The sequence below is a fragment of the Manihot esculenta genome, chromosome 10 (genome assembly GCF_001659605.2).
Source record: "Manihot esculenta cultivar AM560-2 chromosome 10, M.esculenta_v8, whole genome shotgun sequence".
In the NCBI taxonomy this organism is placed as follows: domain Eukaryota; kingdom Viridiplantae; phylum Streptophyta; class Magnoliopsida; order Malpighiales; family Euphorbiaceae; genus Manihot; species Manihot esculenta.
The window spans coordinates 3,639,263-3,664,882 of record NC_035170.2 but is presented as its reverse complement, the minus strand read 5'-3'; the positions used below and the strand labels follow the sequence as shown (position 1 = coordinate 3,664,882).

The 25,620-nt window shown below is 33.0% G+C and overlaps 1 protein-coding gene across 2 annotated transcripts; it reads right to left on the bottom strand.

Moving 5' to 3' along the window:
- Positions 1–4,320: 4,320 nt before the first annotated feature.
- LOC110625010 (metal tolerance protein 11) lies at positions 4,321–9,312 on the bottom strand. 2 transcript variants are annotated; one of them, XM_021770492.2, is made up of 6 exons: positions 8,913–9,312; positions 7,830–7,939; positions 7,484–7,729; positions 5,908–5,988; positions 5,504–5,737; positions 4,321–4,971 (listed from the first exon to the last, which is right to left on the bottom strand). In XM_021770492.2, the coding sequence occupies exons 1-6, from the start codon at positions 9,076–9,078 to the stop codon at positions 4,624–4,626; spliced, it is 1,185 nt and encodes a 394-aa protein (XP_021626184.1). In that variant the 5' UTR covers positions 9,079–9,312; the 3' UTR covers positions 4,321–4,623. The 2 variants fall into 2 exon arrangements, with proteins under 2 accessions (XP_021626184.1, XP_043817087.1); XM_043961152.1 differs by lacking the exon at positions 8,913–9,312 and adding an exon at positions 8,293–8,433.
- Between the last annotated feature and the right edge of the window lie 16,308 nt (positions 9,313–25,620).

Genomic DNA, 25,620 nt, shown 5'->3' with positions numbered 1-25,620 from the left:
GACGGAGGCAGGAGTTGGAGTTGTCCGAGGCAGGTAGGAAGAAGCCAGAGTAGTATACCTGGCCACAGGAGAGGAACAATGAACCTAACCAGATGAGGTAAACCTTAAAGTTATGGAAGTTAGAGACGAGAGGAAGGAGGCTAGAACTAAACCAGTTGACAAGCTTGAGACCTTCCCACTATTTGTAGAAGAAAGCAATAAGGTTTTCAGCATCAACTTGAGCCTAAGAGAAGGCCAAAAAGAAGCTGCAAGGCCCTTAATCAGGGGGCATGCCTCAAGTTTTGCCTAAAAACCTTCGAATATGCCGGAGATTGATCCCAAGGTGATGATCCACAAGCTGAACATCTTCTCTGATACCAAACCCGTGAAATAGAAGAAGAGAGTTTTCAGAAAAGAGAAGCAACAGGCAACAAGGGAGGAAGTGGAGAAATTAGATAAGGCCAGGTTTATTAGGGAAGTAATATACCCACAGTGGTTAGCTAACCCCCTGTTAGTAAAAAAGGCCAATGGAAAGTATAAAATATGTATAGACTTCACCAACTTAAACTAGACCTACCCAAAAGATTGTTATCCCCTCCCTGATATTAAGAAAATGGTCAATTATACGACTGATTTTGATTACTTATCGTCTTTGGATGCTATGTTGGGATATCACCAAATCCCCATGGATAAATCAGATGAAGAGAAGACTTCCTTTATAACTGAAGATGTGACATATTACTATAAGACTATGCCTTTCGAGTTGAAAAACGTCGGGGTTATATACCGACGTCTGATGAATAAAATTTTCAAAGACCAGATAGGGAGAAATGTAGAGGTATACATCGATAATATGGTGGTTAAAAGCCAAACTTTCCAACAACATCTAACCTACTTGATGATAGCTGTGTTTCAAAAGTCTGAGCCTCGGACAAGCCCACGCTAGAAGGACTAGGCCTGGGTTCAATTAGAACTCAAGACGCAGCTCTATGCCTTATGAAAGTCCAGAGTATGTTCAGATAAGTCGGACTAGGCGAAAATCCATTCGTGAAAGCCCTAGCTCCAAATATTCGTTAACCTATGTGGAACAACAAACCCTATAACGTCCGGATCCTGTTCAAGTGGCACCGAATATAATTAAATAATCGTTTGATGAAAAAAAAATGATACAGTACCTCTATACGTATGATCAACATGAATATAACCGAAAAGTACTAGTGTAAGACGACAGTTATACGTCACTGAAAAAAAAAATAAAAAATATGAAAAAAAAAAAAACTAAATTTAGTAAAATATACATAATGATCTGTGATATCAATTAATAATTTTAATATGCAAATTCAGTCATATGTATAAATCCATCTTAAAGTAAATAAAAATAAAATTAGTCTAATACTCTCTTCAATATCTATGTAGTTTAAATATATTAGTGTTTGTATAAATATTATAAAACTGAATTTTAATATTACTATATTTACCTGAGAAATTAATTATTAATTAATTAAAATTTCGTAATATTACTAAATTAAGTCAAATTGATTCATGTTATTCTTTTTTTACAATCCAAATAATAGGTCAAAGAGTTTATTTGAACTTTTATTTTTATTATTAAATTAACTAAATAAAAAAGGGAAAATTACTTTTTAGTCCCTGAAATTTAACGTAATTAACGCTTTTGTCCCTTTATTTTAGCGACCCAACACTTAAGTCCCTCACTTTCTCTTCTGTCCAAATTCGTAGTCTTTCCGTCCAAAATAGCCGCTTGGGATACGTGAATTGACAAAATTGACCCTCACTAAAAGTTCGGCTATTTTAAAATCACGAAACCCAAACTAATGCCTTTTTACTGTAGATTCTTCTTCTTCTTCTTCTTCTTCTTCTTCTTCTTCTTCTTCTTCTTCTTCTTCTTCTTCTTCATGTCAATGTCAAAAAAAATAGAGAAAGTATAAGGGAGAAAAAAGATGAAAAAGAGAAGAAAAAAAAAAAGAAAATCAACAATGTCAAAAGGAAATAGAGAAAATAGGAGAGAGAAAAAAGATGAAAAAAAGAGAGGAGAATTAATAATGAATAAAAGGAAATGGAGAAAATATGAAAGAGAAAAAAAATAGGAATTTCACATTGAGATGAGGGTATTTTTGGAAAAAATTATCACCTCTCACCTTTGAATTTTTTACCAAACGACTTAAATGGACGGAAGGACTATGAATTTGGACGGAAGAAAAAGTGAGAGACTTAAGTGTTTGGTCGCCAAAATAGAGGGACAGAAGTGTTAATTACGTTAAATCTCAGGGACTAAAAAATAATTTTTCCAATAAAAATTAAAATTTTGTAAAAAAAAATAGACAGCAAATTGATAAATAAAAATAAAAAATAGATTAATTCCATCGATTTTTCTCTTAAACCCAAAATCTCCTCGCTCAAGTTCCAATGCGAACTCTACTAAGGATTTCAGAATGATAGTTGCAGCTTTAAAAGTAAATCATAAATAATTAAGGACTACTCGAGCTCTTTTTCTTGTTTGATCACTGCAAATGCAGCAATAGCTTATAACAACTAATTAAAAAAGGTAAATTATATAAAGTCTAATATTGAGGTAATAGTCATCTTAAACATATATTTGCCATAATATATGTCTTAAGAGCAAACTGCCGTGATATGTATCTGCTTGTGAAATTACAATAATATAAATATATACATTAAAAGAATATTTACGAGATTTATTAATTTGAGACATAAATATCTCATTCTTTTAAGGAAAATCAAGCCTTTTACAATAGACAAAGTCTATACAGATCCAATAGAATACAAAAACTAATGTGGAATATAAAATCAACTCGTAATAAAAAAAATTTATCACATAATTTAATAAAAATTAAAACTTAGATGTATTTTAAATGTTGTTATGTTAAACTTCTCATCAACCAATATAATTAATAACGAAACCAAAATGATTTATAATGAAAATAATAAAGTGATTCTGAAAATTTAGTAAGTTGTTAAATATGAAAGTACAATAGTAAAAGAAATATCAAATATGTACTTATTAATTTTTTTTAATATATAAAATGATAATTATTTATAGATAAATATATCTCCTTATCCTACTTAGAATAGAAAAATAAAATAAATTATAATTGAAACCTTTAACTCTTAATTTAATTAAAGTTACACTTAATTAAATAGATTATTTAATTTTAATTTAAATAATTTAAATTATATTAATAAAAATTTTAAAAATTTAAACTTAAGTTATATTATTAAATGTATTAAATATTAAAATATTACAACAATATCAATAAGAGATTTGATGCAAATGTGAGCTGACGGGTAAAAGATGTACTATAATTAATCTAATATCCTATAGTAAGGTATATTGAGACCTTGAAATGCATTATATAAAATCTATAAATTTATTTCACCTGCTATTTTAAATAATTTTTTTCATCCAAATTATTTATCACTTTAAAAATAATTTTGAAGTAACACTAATTTTTATTTTTTATATACATTTTTACTAATTTTTAAATTATTTAATATTAATATGTAAAAAAACATAACTATTTAAAGATATTTTAAATAAATTATTACAAATACTTTAAAATTAATTTTATTAATTTGGATGATATTGAGACTGAATAATATTATTTATTTTGGTATCATATGCTATTTTTATATGTTATTTTTATATTAGTTGTACACAATAATTTTTTTTTTTAAATGAAATTTGAAATTAAGAGAGTAGAATCAGAGACCTCTCAGATTTACTCAGATACCATCAGTATAAATCTGTGTGTATAAATCTGTGTATATGATTATACACAATAATTTATTATTTTGTTCTCTATTCACTATACATTAAATAAAATTATCACATGGTTGTCTGCTAGCAAAATGTTAGCCAAATGTGAATGACGACTTCAATCAAATCGGGAGATTCTGATCCATTTGTGATTTGAATGCTAGCTAGTGTTTTAATCATGATGAATTACTTGGGTTCATTAGAGATCAATGGAGTAAACTACATATAAAAATTCTAGGAACTATAGTCTACAAAAGAGTCGGTGATGAACTCGCAACACAGGAATCAGAGGATGAAGGGGGCTAACTGCTCAGGCAGGAGATATCGGTGCCGTATATGATGTAAACATGGAGGAAACATTCATCTGGGAACACATAAACAAGGTACCTTCCATTTATAATCCATGACACAGCTGCATCTGGTTTCTTGTTCATTGTTACTCTCTGCACAGTTTCTGTTAAATGGTTCCATTCAAGATTTCAGTTATAATTGATAAATGCTTGCTTCTACTTAGAAATAAAGATCTTAAAGAGAAAATCATATATCAGAAGAAAACAGCAATCAACCTCTACCATAAAATTCATTACTTCTCAAATATAGTGCAAATCTTAATCTATAGACAATTTTTTCTCCAAGCCATCTTCCCTTTGTCTGAAGGAAAGGATCACCACTTTGCGATTTCAAATCGATAAATTAGTGAATCTGCAGTTAACAACCATTTGCATATGCTCTTTGCCAGCAATTACTCATCATCCATTTGCATATTCTTCATGGACTTGGTACGTGGTAGACCTTGTTTGGGAAAAACCAAAACAACAGAACAAAGGGATTAGATTTCCATCTTACTATGGGAGTGATTGTGCATGCTCGGGCTTGTGTGTGAATTCATAATCAAGATGAACAAAGGCGCGCTCAATCTCCGGCAGCAGCTCAAGCTTTTCCTGTAGGGATTCCCCGATGTCGTGAGCCTCTTGCAACGGCATGCTAGCAGGCAGTACAATGTCAACCTCAACAAAATAGTGGGACCCAAAGGTGTAAGCCCGGACCGTATCGATGTGTCTAACGGCCTTGTGATGGTTCCAACAAAGGTATGTGAGCTTTTTCAGATAATCTGGAGTAGCTGATTTTCCAACGAGGGAGTTCACATTTTCTAACACTGTCATTGACCATGTTCGAATGGTGTACAAGGCTAGCTGCAGCAACATTAAACCACATGTTATATGCATGCACCAACTACTTTTTTGAGTTACAGTTACAGCCCAAGCTAATTTGAATCGTTAACTCTGTCAATTTGAAGAATCACGTTGGTACTCTACCGACATTCGTATCTTAATAGGGCTCAGCTTCATATCATGAATAAGAAAATCATAACCAATGTATTACCCCTTTTTCTTATATAGTCTTAACAGCTCAGACTTCAACATACAGTATGTAAAACAAAGTGGCAAGGCACATTTACAGAAAGAATACACAGTTTACAATGAAACCATGGTAAATGCTCAATTTAATAAGTAGTAATCTTATGTGCTGTCGACCCAATGATATCTGTATCAAAGACCTAAACCCACTAAAAGCCACCTAATGGTAATTTCAAATAAGTAGAAGAGAACTACGCCGATTGCTAATGAAAAACATATAATTTTCTGCTCAATTAATTCGTGTACAGTAATGGAGAAAAATGATAGCAAGGAGGGATAGAGAAGGAGGGAGGTGGTTTGTACTCACAATTATTGCCCCAACAGGGTCCATCCATTCTTCCATGTAATTAGCAAGAAGTGCAGCAATAAGGCCAATAATATTTGTAACGACATCAAAAAAGTGGTCTTGGGCATAAGCTTTAACGATCTCATTAGTAAAAGAGCGGCAATAAACCATCAGCAAAAGTTTTACCAAAGTCACTGAAAGCATAATCCCCACAACCCAACGCTCTTGCTCTTTGGTCAAATCAAATCCATTCTCCTGAAAAGAGGCATCAGAAGAAATGTGAGGATGGATATCTGTTCAAGAACATGCAGGAGTTTGCATAAATTTCGCTTTCATTTCACCCAAGCTTCTGAAATAAGTAAATGTTACATTCTTAATGGAAATGTCACAACTATGGACTAGGAATTTCATCAGGGTCTACTTACATCAGATAACAATGTGCGTACTGATTCCAAGATTATCTGCAGTCCCAGAGTTGCCATTACAGAGGCAAAAACAAGAATCCCCTGTACATGCTTCCCAAATGATGAGGTTGAACATTAAAGGACATGGCAGTAAATTAAAATTCTATGAGGCATCAAATACACGTGTAATCTCAACAAACAAAGTTTCTTGTTTCATATCAGCAACAGAAATATGACTACCACTATTCACGGCTATATCGTATACATATAACCTGCTGATAACATTAAATCAAAACCTACTGGAGACCTAAATTTACAATGTATAGTTCAACCAACAAAATATCCATATCTTATATCTGGAACAGAAATGAGTACTAATATAGATTAAACTGCTGATAAACATTAATTCAAACTCTTGTGGAGACCTCAATTTACAATGTATAGTTTCAGGAGACAAAACTCTCCATATTTTATATCCGGAACAGATGTACCCATTATTGTTCATGGACATATAGATAAAAATGCAGATAAACTTAATAAAATATCTGGTGGAGACCTAAATTTACAAGCCTTTACAGTGTGCATTGCACACATGTAATATCATGAGTAAAACGTGCCAAATTTTTATAACAGCAGCATTAAACTGAAAATTAGTAACAAAAATTAAGTTCAGGCAAAAGAAATAAGAAAAGAAATAGCCACGTAGAAAACCAGAAAACAGTGGAGAAAAGAATTCAGCATCACAGTTGAAGAAGTGTTCATTTGGGAAACTAGTGTCTTCACCTTACATACATATGCTTCCCTGGTTTCTTTCACGTTTACCATATTATTTTATAGAAGCGTTCACAAATGAAGAGATTAATCCACATTTTTTTGCTCTTGCATCGATACTAACCAACTCACACATGAAGAAAGAAACAAGAGAAGAAATAGCAAAGTAGAAAAGCAGAGAACAGTGGAAAAAAGGATTCAGCATCACAGTTGAGGAAGTGTTCATCAGGGAAATTTGTGTTTTTTGCCTGACAAACATATGATTCATTGGTTTCTTTTGGGTTTACCACATTGTTTCATAGGAGCATTCATAAATGAAGTGATTAATCCACATTTTTTTGCTCTTGCATAGATACTAACCAACTCACACATGAAGAAAGAAACAAGAGAAGAAATAGCAACGTAGAAAAGCAGAGAACAGTGGAAAAAAGAATTCAGCATCACAGTTGAGGAAGCGTTCATCAGGGAAATTTGTGTTTTTTGCCAGACAAACATATGATTCATTGGTTTCTTTTGGGTTTACCACATTGTTTCATAGGAGCATTCATAAATGAAGTGAGTAATCCACATGTTCTTGCTCTTTCACAGTAACAATTCTCCGATGCAAGCTTTGTAATTTTGTGCTGTAAGTTTTGCTTGTTATACTAAGATTAAAATTTGATAATTTAAGCATCATCTTAGTTCTCTGATGACACGTGTTAATATACTAATAATAGAATTGTATGTTGCTAATTGCTTAGTTCTAAAATTGCCTTGTGATGTAAAAGAGAAGTACGCCAAACAATAAAATGACCAGGATATGTACACTTCTTGATGAAGGACTAACCAATGGCTGCATGCGCTTCTTTCCAATAGGGTACTGATATGGATTTGGTGTTTGCATAGTGAATGCAGTAAACCACAGGATGAAGCCAGACAGAAGATCAAGCAGAGAGTCCAATGTGGATGCAATAATGGCTAATGAACCACTTCTGATAGAGGCATAAACCTTAGCAGCAAAAAGAACCATATTAGCAAGATTTGATATTCTGATAGCAAAGGTCTCACTTCTAGCCAAACTCTCCTGCTCTTCCTGCACCCATATGCAAAAAAGGTTTTAGTTAAAGGAATTAAAGAGTGCATCAACTGTGTTTCAGTTTCAGCTCAAACAATGGGAAAGAAGACAAAGAAACCTTTGACATTCCAGGAATAAAGCCACGCTCTGCTAAGGCATCCATTTCATTAAAACCCTCGAGCATTTCCACCTGCTGCTGATAGTACTCGGCTACATCATCTTCTGGACCTGAAGACGCCAACCAACATAAGTCAGTTGTCACTCACACCATCTCTTTGAACTTTTAATTGCAAGCACACCATTATCCATATAGTCATGTAGCTAAATAGCTATCATACTCCCCCCCCCCCCCCCCAAAAAAAAAAAAAAAACCCCACCTGCACATGTCTTAGATAAAAATAAAAAAAAAATCAGTGTAAACTGCACATAACTAATAAACTAAATCATAAAGTGAGGTCACATAACAAATATAAACTCTAGTAAAAACGCTGCCGTCAACTCACTCTACTCATGTAAGCTATGATCGACCTTGTGGACGTGCAGGAAAAAAAAAAAGGCTTCCAGTGGCTAAAGAAACTTACAAGCTTAGCCTTTCACAGCAAGACTAGGTATAAGCCAGAGGCAATAAGTAAAAACAGAGCTCATATGTCCTTTAATCAATCAAGAAATACTGAAACAAGTTTGCCATGATCCCTAATAAAATATCTTATCAGAAATCACTAAACTCCAGTTAATCATACACCTATCCTACCCAATAAAAAGGAAGCCAAAGGTAAACAAGTAGCGGTCACAGTAAATTTCTTTTCTTTATGGCCAAAGAAAACTACCCATAAATAGCCAGAGCAACAAACAAACACCCATCACGACCTCTTGTTGCTTATATACAATAAGAAACAATCAATAACTCAATTCGTACACTTCTTAACACTATCTGCGATCCATTCACTCAAAGACAAACAAATGATGAAACATCAAAACAATAAATAATCAAACAAAACAATAAATGAATACCGAAACAAGCAAAAAAAAGGAAAAAAAAATTATAATGCATCAAAAGCTAAAACAGAATATTTGCATTCAGAATGAAAAATCACACAAATGGGGAAAAAATAAAAAACAAAATCAGATACCCAAAAAAATAAGCATCAAAGTTCCTATATATAAAAATTTACACAAAAAAGGGAAAATTTCGTTAAATTACCTAAAACACCAAGGCAATCGTGGAGACCTCGAGGCGGCTTTTTCTCTTTATGCCCTGCAGATAACTGATATCCATCAAAGTTTAGCCTCCACGAGCCATCACCATTGTTGTTGAGAGACAACAGTGAAAGCTCCTCCTCGTTCGCATGTGTCCCCGGCTCCACCATTCTCGTTTCACTCACAGGACGCCACAAGATTCAAGAAGCTCTGTAATGCAAGTGTTATTTTTATTGTTATTTATTTAATATAACGTGTTGTTGTTGGAAAAGGAGGGCAGAGAGTGGAAATTTAACGGCAATAGAAGGGTATTTCGGGGATATTAAATATGGAAGCTATTGCTTGTGGTAGGCACTTGACAGACTGCAGGCGATTTTTTGAACCAGAGAAGGGAAAGCGAAAAATCGTTAGACACATAAATAAATTTATTTATTTTAGAGAAACTTATTTTCCACTTGGAAGTAGATGATTGGTCAGATGGAAAGCACGCGGTTGTCTAGGTAGAGGCGTACGTAATTCGTGTGAAGTATACACGTGTACGGATCGATTTCATTCAGGGGATCACGTGATGGTGTTGATTCAGTTTGATGCAAATGTTTATGGGTCCCATTTATTCATTAGAATCACGATAAACATAGTAATACATATATACTCGATAGTATTTCTCGGATAAATTAGATATTAAAATATCTAAAATTATGGTAAAAAAATAATATATATATATAATTAAAAAATTAAATTAATTATATAATATAAATATTTAAAATTAAAATGTATCGATTAATATTTTATTTTATAAGTAATGACCGCTGAATTTTTTTATCCGGTTTGGAGCCAGACCCATGATAATAATTTATTATTTGGAGACCCTCAAGTCTCTCGCATGGACCCAGTCCGGCCCACTCAGCCTTGAGACCGGACTCCATCTAAGTTTTTCAATCAGGCCCGTCCAGTCCGTACGGCTCATCAAACAGATCCTCTTTTGGCTCAGTTTTAATCTTATCTTTTGGTTCGGTTCGAAATCTAGAAGGAGACCGACCCATCCGTCTGATGGGTCCATCGGCATGCATGCCCGTGAAGAATCAGAAGCCGTTACGCATGTAGCAGGAATATGATATTCTCGTACGTCTGAATCAACATGGCAGGGACAGGTGGCCCAATGATAGACCGTTTATTATACGTCATTAGAAGATAAAAAAAAAACAAATAAAAGAAGGATTGCCCTCCTCTAAACTTGAATTTTTTCTAAGTTCACAAAACTCTATTTTCTGAAATTCAGATTATTATTACGTTTTAAAAAAATTTAATAGTTGTATTAAAAAAAATAGAAATCTGATAATAATTAATTTGTTTAGATTAATTTATTATACATTTAAACTAAAAAATAAATTATTCTATATTAAATTTATAAAAATATAGTAATTAACATATAAATTAAATATATTATAAATAATTTATAAAAAAATAAAAGAATTATATTTATTATTAATTATACTCAAAATTTTATGCTGATTTAAATTTTCGTAATTCTTGTCATTTTATAAAAATTTGAAGAACAATCAGAAAATAATTCAAGTTCCACTATCCTCACACGAATCAAACTTCAACATAATTAAATTAGAATTAAAGAATAAAAAATCAAATCAAGAATCAAAATATGAAATAATTAAATTAAAACAATATTATTTGATTAAAAATAAATTTAAAAAACAACTAAAAATTGAATTATATCTTATTCGATTACAATTCCCATCGAGAATGGGAATTAAAGTTAAACACATAAATGCAATTTAAAATAAAGGTGATATGTTTATTCAGGAATAAATATTTTTAATTTTATTAATTAAAAAATATTTATGATAATAATTATTGTTTTTTAATTATTTTTTATTTTATAATTTTTATTTATATTTTTTAATTATTTTAAAATTATTATCATTTTTTCTTTTTAAAATTATAATAACATATAAATTAATTATTATAATATTATTTTATTTTATTTTATTTATAATCAAAATTAAATAAATTAAATAAAATTAAAATTAAAATTTTAATATTTATGAAAATATAATCAAATTGATTTTAAACTGAAATTGATTTAAATTGAATCAATTTAATTTGATTTTATTCAATTCAGTTTGATTTGTTAGACTTTTTAATAAATTTTTTATTTTTTATACCTTATTTTAATATTTTTAAAATTTGATTAAAATATTTCAATCAATTTATAAAAATAATATATTATTATTATTAATCGATTCAATTTTTAAATTTTTTAATTAAAATTAAATTAATTTTTTTAAAATTAAAAATTGAATTAAATTAAAATAAATTAAATTTATAAATTAATTTAATTTGATTAATTTTTTTAATTTGATTCAATAATCTTTTATTTTTAAATATTTTTTAGTATTTAATAAATTTAATATATTTAAAATAAATATAATTAAAAAATTAATAAAAATTACATTTAGTATCTATAAAAAAATAAAATAAATACAAATTATGAAAAAAAAACTATTTTTTATTATATAAAAACTAAAGTCGGTGCTATCAATCAAGGCAAGTTGTTTCGTGGGAGCATTTAATAGGGACCCATCAATCAAATTAATTAAGAATAATTTTATTACCTAATTTTTACTGCCGCCAGCCTATTTTTAGAAAACCTCTTTAAATAAAGAGTGATGAGTAAAGAAACAAAAATTAAATTAAATAAAAAATTATTTTTATTTCTTTATCTTAACGTTTGAAATAAAAATATTTTTTTGAAATAGTAAAAAAATCTAGTTTGCTTTTATTTACAATTAAAATAAATTATTACAAAAAAATATATAACTTTATTTATGTACTGTTCACTTTTTTTTTTCCAAATAACTCTATTTTTTAAATTTATTTTCTATCTTATATTTTTTAAAATTGCATTTTTTTTCACTATTATTGTCTTTTATCTTATCGATCAATCCACACAGGTCCTAAATTGTAAGTTACGTTTTCTAAAAGCAATTTTTGAAAAAAGAAAAATAGAAAAATGTTTCACACCACTACCAACCAGGACCACTTTTTTCCATTTTTATTAATATTTTTGTAGTTATCTTTATAAATAAATAAATGAGGTTGTTAAATTCAGATTGTGGTCGGCAATGAGTGGATTGGATTTAAAATTAAATTGAATTGAATAAATTGAAATTTGAAATTTTAATATTTATAAAAATTAAATTAAATCAATTTTAGTTAGAAATTAAATCGAATCGAATTGATCTGATTCAGTTTGATCAGTTTGAATTTTTAATAATTTTTTATTTTTATATTTTAATTTTAATATTTTAAAATTTAATTGAAATATTTTAATTTTAATATAATCTAATCATTTTATATTATTGAATATAGTATATTGTTATAATTAATCAGTTCAATTTGATTTTTTTATTTTTTTATTAAAATCGAACCGAACTAAAATAATTAAAAATTTTAAAATTAAAAATTAAATCAAACCGAAATAAATAAAAAATCGAACTAAATTTTTAAATTAATTCAATTCGATCAATTTTTCAATTTGAATTGAATAGTGTTGACCTCTAATTATGATTCATACTTACATTTATTCTTTTCTTTATTATTTAAATTCAAAATAAATATGATAAAAAAAATAGTCACTGATATTTAAAAATATCGAATAGCACACGTAAATTAATAAAAAAATAAAATTAAAATAATATCATAATGTTAATCAGCAAATAGTGTGAACATTTTATAATATCTGTATACAAATTTAAATATAAAAAGAATGTTTTTTATAATTTCAAAATTTATACATTATATCTAATTATTATGTTATCAATTGATATTAATAAAATTAAATAGTATTTTAAATTTTATAAATATATATTATCACTAATTTATTTTAATACTATAAAGTAATTTAATTATAGTTTTAAATAATTTAATTGTATCACAAGATTTTATTTGATGAAGTTAAAAGGGGGCAAATATATATTTAACTATAATTTAATATTTTTCTTTTAAATAATGACATTACCAAACAAATTTAATCATAATTGATAACTAAAATAGAATGGTTATGCAGCTGATGATTATATTAAATATATATATTTTTTAATCTGATATTATTGTGAGTAGAGTGAGCAGTTTTGTTCAAAATCGAATCGAATTGAATAAATTGAAAATTGAAATTTTAGTATTTATAAAAATTAAACTGAACTGATTTTAATGAGAAATCGAATCGATCTGATTTGATTTGGTTTGATTAATTTAAATTTTTTATAAATTTTTTATTTTTTATATTTTATTTTTAATATTTTAAAATTTAATTGAAATATTTTAACCTCGATTCGGTTTAATTTTTTTATTTTTTTTTATCAAAATAGAACTAAACTGAAATAATTAAAATTTTTTAAATTAAAAATTAAATCAAACTAAAATAAATAAAAAATTAAATTAAATTTTTAATTTAATTTAATTGGATCAATAACCAAATATGTTAATTAATATTAAAAAAATCAATTTATTAGTTTATAATATAATCGGATTCTATTGGAATGGTAGATATATTATTATATTGCCTTATTTTATTCCATGTGGCTCCACTATAGTATACCTAATCCATCTTTGCTTCGCCAACCGTATTTAAAAAGTAGTTTTTATTGTTATCTTGCGAAAGAGTTCTTCCATAAAGTTAAATTTTTTAAAAATATTTAAAAGGCATACCAAAGTTTACCTTAATTGACTATTAAAAAAACATGCAAGAGTATAGCGATAAATTTAATTCAGTTATATTTTTTTTTAAAAATTTGGTTCGATTGATTCAACTTTTTTAACATAGTATTGTTGAAAGGGTTGATCATAAATTCAAAAAATTAATATTTTATAGATAGTAAAATGAATATAATTTGAATATTTGTTTAAAATTAATAAAATAAAAATATAATATGAACATTATTTTTTATTAAGTTTTCTCTAAAATAGAATATAATTATGAATTACGGTGAAAAGTAGTCGTTTGAAATCAAAAAGATTATTAATCTAAATAAATTTAAAATTTTAATTTAATTATTTATTTATTTTAATTTGGTATGGATATAATTTTTTATTTATTTTAATTTGGTATGGATAATTTGATATACAGAAGAAGATAAGGTTTTAATATGGGTGAATGAGTTTAACTTGAATGGTTTATAATTTTTTCGATTTTTTTTTTCATTCTCTAATGGCAATGCATAACTGACATCTTATTATAATATCACCTGTCGTTATTAGATATAGGTGTATATACGGACATGTATCTATCTTTTCACCATCATCGGCCATTTAATTTTTCTCCGGTGACCATGCTGATAGAGTCGTGACATAACTGAGCCTGTTTTCTTACTTTTCCATCATGCCAGATGAGTCAGGTCTCTCTTCAGTTCGGCCTGCTCGATTGTGGATTAGGTTGTATATTAATGGTCAGTTTGCCTAATAAACTCTGATGAGTTTTGAGCCTAATTATAGTGTGAATATTAGTGTTTTAGCGATCATCGGTTATTATTTTTATTTTAAAAAAAATTAATTATTTTAATTATGCTCATTTATTATTAGAAATAAATCAGTAAATGAATAATAATATATTATTTTTGATAATTTAAGGAGAATAAATATAATTAAAATTAAAATATTTTAATTAAAATTTAAATAATTAAAAATAATATGTAAATAATAAAAATTTTATTAAATAATCAAATCGATTAAACTAAATTAAAATAAATTATTTTAATTTAAATTAATTTTTATTCAAAATTAATTTAATTTATTTTTTATAAATATTAAATATTAAATTATTAAATTTAATTTAATTTTAAATTAAATCAGTGAATGCTCATATTTAAAATAAATATAATAATTAAAAAAAGTCTCACTTATATATTAATGTAAATTTATCTAAGTGATGTTGAGTTGTTTGTCAATTATGGAAAATGGGAGTATAAGCATGATACGCTATCCTAAGAAAAAGCAAGTCTTGCACGACTTTTGTCATCTCAAAGTTTAATTTATATTGGTAAATGAGTGTGAAAAAGCTGTCTAATTTAGATGGTTGAGATATTTTTTTGGATATTATTTACAATTAAGATTAAATTTTTTAATTTTATTTTTATAGTTGTCGGTTTTATGTTTAAACTGTTATTAAAATTATGACAATTTGAAAAAAATTATTTGATTTCCCTGTATAAAGCCTACACATGGAGACTCCAAAATTAATGTAAGATCCCTCATTCTTGGAAGTGTTGCTCCTCGACTTATATTTTCTCAAAATTACTATGTAAATATAATAATATTTATGGAAAATTTTCAATTTAATCATGATATTTACACATAATTGATGAACTAATATATAATTTCTAAAAATTAAGAAAGGTGAGTTTAGTTTAATTATCCATTTATCTTTTTTATGTCAAATTCAATTTGCAAGCTATCTTTAATTTCAAAGATTATATTTACTTGCAGTAATCAAACTAATTTTAATTTCAACAGCCTCTAAATCTTTAATTCGTGGACTCCAATCTTCAAAATTACTAATTCAAAGTTTTGTTAGCATAGGCAGCAGCCTTGCCCATCACCGACATTTTGGTGGATTTATAGTTTTCCCCTATGATTTTTCAATTTCTCTAACTTCTAACCCAAATCCTCTCTCCCTAAACTTGCTTCTTTGTGTTGTTTACATTTTTTTTCGCTTTCTTATGTATTGCATGCAAGCAGAGCCTCTTCACCTACCTCTTTGATTATGGTAGCTTCCTCACTAGGGCGGCGGCGCTAGGTGCTATCCCTGAGCAACTTTTGCTTAGGGCTGTAAATGAGCCAAGCTATTCGTGAACTACTCGAGACTCGACTCGATAAAAGCTCGACCGAGTTCGGCTCGTTTTTTAAACGAGCCAAACTCGAGCTCAATTTTGAGGCTCGTCACTTAAATGAGCTGAGCTGAGCTTGAACTCCATAGTATTCGGTTCGTTAAGGCTCGCGAACTGGCTCGTTTTTAGGCTCGCGAGCTGGCTCGTTGAGAAGACTCGCGAGTTGGCTCATTGAGAAGGCTCGCGAGCTGGCTCGTTGAGAAGGCTCGCGAACTGGCTCGTTGAGAAGGCTCACGAGCTGGCTCGTTAAATAGGCTAGTGAGTAATATTGTTTAAATAAATTGGTGAACCAATTCGTTAAATAAATTTATGAACAAGTTCATTTATTATTAAAAAAATAAAAATAACTATAAAGTTATAAAATTTAAACTATTATAAATATTTGAAAATTATAGTATTGAAAATTACAAATAATTAAGATTAATTATTATAATTAATATTCTTTAAAATTAAATTATAAAAATCTTTTGTATATAATTATTATAACAAGATTCCATAAAATTAATGTATAATCACAAATAATTAATATTAATTATTATAATAAGTATTCTTTAAAATTATAGTACTACATGATAAATTGAGTTGTAAAAATTATATACATTTTAAAGTTAAAGTATAATTATAAAAAAATTTTGTATATAATTAAGCATACAATATAAAAGATGATAATAATTATCAAAGTATATTAATAATAATTAATTAAGGTTATATGGATGTTGAAGTTGAAATTCAAGTTAACTAATTGAACAAGCATGAAGATGATTATGAAGATAATTAAATTATATTAGCTTGTTTCAACTGTTGGAAGTTAGAATCAACTTTATTCGTTTGATATTAAACTTTGTGTGTAATCTAATTTTATTATGTTGTTGAATTTATATTTATTTGTGTTATTTTAGTTATAAATTGTGTTACGTAATTTTTTTTATGTACACTCTTTTTTTTATATTATTTAAATTAATGATGATTAAAAACTGATTAAAGTGTAATCATTAATTCGAGCTCGAGCCTGAACTTGAGCTCAAACCAAACTTTTTAATTTTGAGCTCGGTCTCGAGCTTTTTTAACAAGTTTCTTAATCGAGCTTTCCGAGTTCGAGCTCGAGTTTTATTAACGAGCTTCTTAATCGAGCTTTTCGAGCTCGAGCTCGAATTAGGCTCGTTATTAAATCGAACGAGCCTTTCACGAGTCGAGCTTGAATCGAGCTCGATTATAATATTTAATTCTCGAGCCGAGCTTGAATCAAATATTAGAGCTCGAGTCGAGCTCGAGCTTCCAAACTTTTTTAATAAACGAGCTTGAGCTTTACAAAGTTCGGCTCGGCTCGGCTCGATTACACCCCTACTTTTGCTGTAATTAGAGTTTATTTTGCTCTGGGCTTAGATTTATAGTTGAGTTTGGGTTTGGGCTTCATTAACTTTCTCTTTTCTTGGATCTACTTATTTGATTTTCTAGATTTGCAATCCAACTTATGTCAATGGAGTGAGTCTGAGGCCTTTTAACCTCAATGAAATTTTATCCTTAGCAAAAAAAAAAAACATAGTGAGTTCTATATAAATCTATTATAATTAATAGTTAATATGTAATTATTGTACATACAATTGAATTAAATAATTTTTTATTGCAGTCAGGCATTTAGGACAGAGACATTATAGGTTGAAAAAATTTCTTCCATCATATGACAAATTTTTTGTGAGTTTAATTAACATAATATCTAAAAAATTAATTGAAAAATTCTAATTCAATTAAACTATATAAACTAATGTTCCGTTTCTAAATATAATTCTTATTAAAAATTAGAATCGAAATCAAATCTCCTCTTGCTAAAAATCAAAACTGAAATTAAATCTCGCTCTTTGATTTTCATAAACTATATTTCAAATTTTAATACATTATGGTTCTAAACATTTTCGGTAAGTTTTGATTTGATTTTAATTCTTATTTTGATTTTTTTAACTCTAAATTTTAGTTTTAATTTTGGTTTAAATTTTTATTTTTATAAATAAAATTATAATATTTTTATTTTTATTTTAAAATAATAAATAATTAATATCAAAATAATAATAAAAATAATGTTAAAATAATAAATAATTAATATCAAAATAATAATAAAAATAATGATACTAACATTTGAACAATAATAATGTTAATATTAAAATATATTATATATAGTTGTTAATAAAAATATTATATTATTTTATATATATTATTAATTATATAATTTTAATTAAAATTATTTGATTAATTAATATATAAAAATATTAATGCGATATAATAATTATTTAAAACAAGTTATGATTTGTCATTATAAGACAATATTACGTGATAAGAGTCTAATAAACTGACACCTATATAAAGGAAGATCAGGATACCGCAACCGTCGATACTTCACCAAGATTTATTCTCTCAAGAATAGGCCTAATATTCATAGAAAAATTACTATTAGCGGATGTAATTTAACTGATCTCTAATTCACCTACAAATGTAGGATTTCTGTCCCCTAGGTCGGTATTAATTAGATTTTTAAAAAATTCGAGTATATCTCATCTTCTTATAGCATGAAATGTTCTTACACACTGATTCAAAATTCAAAACAATTCATTATATTTATAAATTTTATCAGTTTACTAATTTGAGTATCGAAATGGTTGTCCTAAGACACCAACCACCTCACATATTCTCTTTTACAAATCGATCAATTCCAATTTAGCTCCTTTTTAACTATATTATTTGGTTTTATTACCGGACAATTCATTGAATTATTTCTGTTCATTTGGATTAAATCCAGTTTTCTATTCACTTTCTCTTAAAAAATATTTTTTCCTTTTATTTTCTTCTCCCAAATGGCTGATAGGACACCAACCACTTCACATCTTCTCTTTTACAAATCGATCAATTCCAGTTTAGCTCTTTTTTAACTACATTATTTAGTTTTATTGCCGGACAATTCATTAAATTATTTCTGTTCATTTGGATTAAATCCAGTTTTCTATTCACTTTCTCTTAAAAAATATTTTTTCCTTTTATTTTCTTATCCCAAATGGCTGATAATTCACGAGTTGTTATTAAATTTACTGTCAATAAAGGCACCGTTATTTCCTTCACCCCTAGCAATGAACAAAATACACCTTTTATGGTTAATGAGACAGATCTCAACAATCTGAATAACGAGTAAATACTTTAATATATTAAAAAATTGCGAACAACTCTTGAGCAGTATAAAATTCGAGAGGAAGTCTTATTTATGGCTTGCAGAATAAGGGAGGAAGTTTACATTGACACCCCAATGGCTCATACGGAAGCGACAAATGCCGTCTAAAGGGAAGATCTATATTCTCTCTTAAAATAAAAATTCAGATTTAATTATTCAACATTCGGAATATTGCTCGGTAACCTCCAATGATTAACTTTGAAATTAAGAAAGAAAAATGCCTAATCAAATATCAAAATATAAATTTAATTTATTAATTATAATAAATTTGAAAAAATAAAATTATAATTCTCCCATTTTGAGAAATTATTAGTAGACATTATAAAAGTGGAGTATTACAAATTGAATTGATAAGTTCTATTTCAGAAATTTACCAGATAAATCCAGAATATCATGTCAAAAGAATGGTTGGATATTCCATCTGATGACCGCTGGATCTCTTCACCTCGGTCTGGGGTCAGTCCCATGGTACTAGCCCATTATTTGGAGGCCTTCAAGTTTCCCGCATGAATCAGGTCCGCTCGGCTTTAAGACTGAGCTCCAGTTAGCTTCCTCAACCAGGCCGACCCAGTCCACACGGCCCATCAAACAGATCCCATATGGGCTCAACTTTAATCCAATCTTCAGGCCCAGCTCAGAACCAGGAAGTGGATCGACCCGTCTGTCTTGTGGGTCCATCCACATGCGCGCCCGGAAGGAATCAGAGGCCGTTATGCATGGGGCAGGAATCTGATATCCTCGTATGATCGTATCAGTATGGCAGAGACAGGTGGCCCAATAGAAGCCAGGCTGTTACATGTCACTGACAGACAATGGAAACAAATAAAAGGAAGAAACATTCTTCTCAGGGGGCTTTTTGGCTAAGTCTACAGAACCCTTGTAAAATCCTATTTTCTAGATCTCAGATCATCTATTTTTTGGATCTCAGATCATCAAGTGGCGCCGTCTGTGGGAATGAAGGAGATCTTTTCATCACCGGAGTTCCACTCTAAACAAACCCACTGAGATCCACGATGGCTAATCACAATGAAAACAACATTCTTAACACTCCCAATGACCTGAGCTCCACCCAAGAGGGGCATCAGTTCTTTTTTTCCAGTCCTACAACTCCAAACAATCAACCACCCATCTCTTTCAACCCCTCGCCAAGCCCGGCAGGGAATGTGTCTGCCGCTGCCTTGTCCAACTAGGACCTCCAAGTCATCGCCCTCCAGTTACAAAACACTACCCACTGGCTGGGGCAGATAATGCAACAACGGGGCCTTAGCACCCCAGTACAGGTGTTGCCGGTGGTGGAAGAGCCCCGGACCAACGAACCTTAGCCTACATTCAACCATCTCCGAACTGTCAGCCAAGAAACCGGAGACGGGGGGAGAAGAGTCGGAGAAGAGGAAGAGCCGGAAGCTCGAGTTCACGGAAGGAGGGTGAGGGAGCTGATAGAGAATGATGAGGTTGATAGTTATTCTGCCGGAACCACCGGAAGAACGGGGAGCGAGACATGGGAGGAGGAAGGTCGCGCGGAGAAAAGGCCCAAGCAGGAAGAAGAGAGCGTAGACCAAAAGCTGCAGAAGATGAGAGAGCAACTTTTGGCTGAGTTAGGGGCGAAGGACCCCAGCCAAACTCTTCTGCCTACCTCTTCACCCTTCTCAAAGTGGGTGCAGCAGGAGACCGTCCCGAAGAAATTTATGATGCCACCTATGGCGGCGTACGACGGAGCTGGAAACCCCCGGGAGCACGTCTTGAACTACAAAACTTTTATGGAGCTGCAGACTCTGTCAGATGCCTTGATGTGCAAGGTATTCCCGACGACGCTCTCGGGGCCAGCACGGGCATGGTTCAACAGCCTTGAGACCGGAAGCATCAGAAGCTTTAGAGATCTGGCCACTCACTTCATTAGCCGGTTCATCGCTGGGGTGCCTACAGACAGAAAGACGAGTTATCTAGAAACAGTCAGACAGAGAAGGGATGAATCGCTCAGAGAGTACGTTGCCCGTTTCAATACGGAGGCCTTGCAAACTCCCGAACTGGATGAGGATAGAGCAGTGGAGGCTATGCAGAAAGGGACGACTTCGCCCGAGTTCTTTGGCTCGTTGAGCAGGAAGCCTCCTACCTCACTGGCCGAGCTGATGAAGAGGGCAGAGAAGTACATCAGGCAGGATGATGCCTTGGTAACAAGCAGATTTGCCAGGGGAGTGACGGATAAAGGGAAAGCCCCGGAGGAAAGGAGGCCGGAGAGGCACGAGAAGAAGTACGGCAAGAAACCCGAACTCTACAGACAACCATGGGAGAGAAGGGACCAAAGACTCCCCCCTCCTCGGGCCTCCGAACAGAAGACACTTCCCCCATGGGTCCCAGAGAAGCCGACCCCACTCAATGCCTCCCGAGCCGAAGTGCTCATGGCCGTCCAAGACAAGGAATTCCTACAATGGCCTAGACCCCTGAGAACTGAAGCAGACCAGCGAAATCTTAACAAATACTGCCAGTATCATGGCACACACGGCCACGACACCAATAACTGCTTCCAGTTGATTACTGAGATCGAGAGGCTGATAAAGAGGGGACACCTCAAGAACTTTGTGAAGAAACTGGAGGGACAAAGGCCTCAACCGAACCTAGCAGCGCAAACACTCAGAAGAACGGGAGCGGAGCCAGTAAATGATGGGTCCAGTGGGACCATCAACATGGTCGTTGGAGGAACATAAGGTTTAATGAGTCGGTGAAGCATAAGAGGTACTTCCCTTAGAATAATTGTAAAAAGAAATTCTTGTACTATGAAAACACGAATGAATGGAATAACACCACCTTATAACAATGCAATGATTATCTCTATTATTGTGAGTATTAACTCTCTCAGAAAAAGAAAAGAACAGATATCAGAAGACCTCACTGAGACATAGAGACCTCAGGGAGGTGGAAGACCAGGATCCCCAAGATCTCCTAGCATCAGAAGACCTCACTGAGACATAGAGACCTCAGGAGGTACAAGACCGGGATCCCCAAGATCTCCCGGCACCAACACCAAACTGAGACATAGAGACCTCAAGGAGGTGGAAGACCAGGATCCCCAAGATCTCCTGGCATCAAAAGACCTCACTGAGACATAGAGACCTCAGGAGGTACAAGACTGGAATCCCCAAGATCTCCCGGTACCAACACCAAACTGAGACATAGAGACCTCAGGGAGGTGGAAGACCAGGATCCCCAAGATCTCTTGGCATCAGAAGACCTCACTGGGACATAGAGACCTCAGGAGGTACAAGACCGGGATCCCCAAGATCTCCCGGCACCAACACCAAACTAAGACATAGAGACCTTAGGGAGGTGGAAGTCCAGGATCCCCAAGATCTCCTGGCACCACAAACACCTCACTGAGACATAGAGACCTCAGGGAGGTGGAAGACCAGGATCCCCAAGATCTCCTGGCATCAGAAGACCTCACTGAGACATAGAGACCTCAGGAGGTACAAGACCGGGATCCCCCAAGATCTCCCGGCACCAACACCAAACTGAGACATAGAGACCTCAGGGAGGTGGAAGTCCAGGATCCCCAAGATCTCCTGGCACCACAAACACCAAACTGAGACATAGAGACCTCAGGGAGGTGGAAGACTGAGATTACCCAGATCTCCCGGAGCGAAGCTAGACCCGACCTCCCAAAGGAGCTCAGATCCTAAGAGAAAGGGACTCAGATCTCATATGACAACCAAATGAGGCAAAGTGCCATGCCGATCTCAAGAATATACTAAAGCAGATATAAAAAGTCTAAATCCGAACTCGGATTGCAGGCTAGTAAGATACCGACCCCAAAGATTGATGAATGACACTAAACCAGCTCGGCTAACCCAGAGGAAGATCTAAGCAATAAAACACCCAGCCGGGGAATACCCAAAAACTGAATCATCAGATGAAGAACGACAAGAGGCCAAAAGTGCCGACCTGAAAAAACGAACTCAGAAAACCAAGCAAAGAAGAAGAACCGAGCTCAGAAAGCTCAAAAAAACAAAATGAAGATAACAAACCTCTTATGAGCTGAAAGGAAGTTCAACGGCGTGAGCAGATAAGAAACAGAATTGAAAACAAGAAGATCAACCCTGCTCGTTGTTTTAAAGAGGTACATAATCCCTTTTACTTCAGTCATATAAAGGCTACACGCCCGAACTAATACATATAAAATAATGGAAAGAAAGTTGAAGATATTAAGTCAGCTGTTAAAAACCGAGCTCATAGTAAAGACCTAATGAGGTTGAAATCTATAAAAAAGTACAGCTTGAAGATCTTAGCCTTAAGGCAAATCCAGCTCGGAGAAAATTTACAGATAAGAACGCCCTTGTGAAATTAGAAAAGATTATAAGTCAGATACTAAGTCTCTTGCTAAGTTTTCAGCCCTGATTAACTGAGGGGCAAGAAATGAAAGGCGATGTAGTCAATTCCTTACAAGATTTATTAGACATCGCCTAAGTGTTTTATTCTCAAATCTTTAAAATTAAACAAGTTAGACTGTTTAGACAGAATAAGTAGCCCGAGGAGGAGGGAAGAACAAGTAGAGGTAAGAACAGCTCAAGTATGAATAAAGCCAGAGAAATAAATAACAATCAAAATAACTCAAAATACCAACACAACTCGAAAATTAAATTTCATTAAAAAGAAAAGTAATTGCAACCTACTTTACAGTCTACTCTATCGAAGGAAAAACAGTCCTTAAAGGACTTACATGTCTAGGGGCATTATCATCTACATTATCCCCTGTACTATCTATATTTACATTGTTTGCATTGCTGTCCGTGGGAGGCCCAGCATCCTTCTGCTCAGACCCCCCAGAGCCCACGAAAGGCACGATCTCCTGCCCTTGAGGCCCAGCATCGTCGTTCCCCAGCTCGGGTTCTGCCTCAGAAGGCTCAGCTGCAGTGCGAGAAGCTCTTTTGGGTAGAGGTCTGTCATCTTCCCCATAAAGTACCTCCTCTCCATCAGAGTCTTCTTCAGCACCTCGGAGTTTGGCCAAAGGAGTGGAGGGATTGTATCTAACTGTCCTCAGACCTCTATTATACCCAGAGATGAACATGCGAAAGCCCTTATTCCATATGGCAGTTTTCATTTCATCAGAGCCTTGGAACTCCGCAAGTCGCTTCTCACAGGCCTCAGCATCTTGGCTTTAAATTCAGAAGAACTTTTATAATCCTGGAGACGAGCTTAACAGGCCTGCTCGTTCTCTTTTTTCATCTCGGGAGACTCTTTATACTCCACCAGAAGCCTCTCACACTCCAGCTGGACCCTGTCTTCAGCGAGTCTGACATCTTCGAGCAGGGTTGAGCATCTATGCTCCAAAGTCTTGACCTCATGGCAGAGCTTTTGATTGTGAAGTTTAGACTCCTCTGCCGCTGAGGCCAGATCTCTAATGCGATCAGAACTCTTACTCAGCTCCTGCTCAAGAACTTCAACCCGAGCTAGTGCCCCCTCCTTCTGGACCTCCACCTTGTTAAGACGAGCCTGGGCTCCTTCGAAATCAACCTTTAAGGCCTCATACTAACGCTGGGCCTCGTCCCTCTGGTTTATAGCCTCGTCCCTTTCACGAAGGGCATCTACCGTGGAGGACAGCTGCTTCAGGACTTCTTCACAGCGGACTTCAGCAGCAGCTGCCCTCTCGTCAGATTCTTTAAGAACCCTCCGGGCGTGAGACAACTCCGCCTCTAGGGACCTAGAATGCTCTCGAGTTGCCGCAAGGTTGCTCCTGGCATGACTGGTCGCAGACAGGTTCTCCTCCAGACGCGCCTCCTCGATCCGACGATCAACAGATTCTCGGAGAGAGAGGTCACGAGCGTCCACCTCCATGAAGAGGCCCATCACCTAATACAAAAGAGAAAGCTGTCAGAACAAAGAAATAAAGAAAATTGGAATACGAGCAGAAATCAGAACGAACAACTTACCATCAGGAGCATCTCCCTGATCCTATCTCCGAGCTCCCCTCGAGGTAGAGACCGGAAGGCTGTCTGCTCTCGTGTGAAGCCAGCCAAATGGCTGATCAAAGCAAGCAGACGAGAGTCCGAAGCCTCCGTGATTCCCCCGAACATCCGCTCCCGCAAGATCTCCGCTACAACGCTCGCTGGAGTTTGATGAGTGATGTCCTCCGCGTTCAAAATGTCGTTGTCAGGAGCAGACAATAGGGGTATCACAGGAACACCCTTCTTCTTTTCAAGAGGGGGGAGAGCTGGAGCTAATCCCTTGGAAGCCCTGGATTTCTTCCGAGCAGGAGCTGGGGCGGACATTTCGGGGGAGGCAGGACGCTTGTCCCCAGACTTCTCTGTGACACCTCTGTCATTAATAGGGCCGAATCCGACATCCCCAGGAGCAGGGGCATCTCCGGTAGGGGCCTCCTGGATATCTTCGTCTACAAGAATAACCTCCCTTCTTTTCCCTGGAGCTTCCTCTTCAGTAATGGGGGCCTCAAGCCCCACCTTGGGGACCTCCCCCTCAGCAACAGCGGGGACTTCAAGCCCCACATCAGAAGCGTCCACAGGAGGAAGGACAGGATCCGTCCTCTCCAGCTCGGCATCCTCGGCCACTTCAGAAATAATTCTTGGAGTCTCTTCTGTCCTCTCAGTAAAAGC

Coding starts and splice junctions, on each gene's coding strand:
- LOC110625010 (XM_021770492.2), bottom strand. CDS start 9,078: ATGGTGGAGCCGGGGACACATGCGAACGAGGAGGAGCTTTCACTGTTG. Junction 5,989..7,483: donor AGAAGCGCATGCAGCCATTG/GTTAGTCCTTCA, acceptor AAGCATGTACAG/GGGATTCTTGTTTTTGCCTC. Junction 5,738..5,907: donor TACGCACATTGTTATCTGAT/GTAAGTAGACCC, acceptor GCCTCTTTTCAG/GAGAATGGATTTGATTTGAC.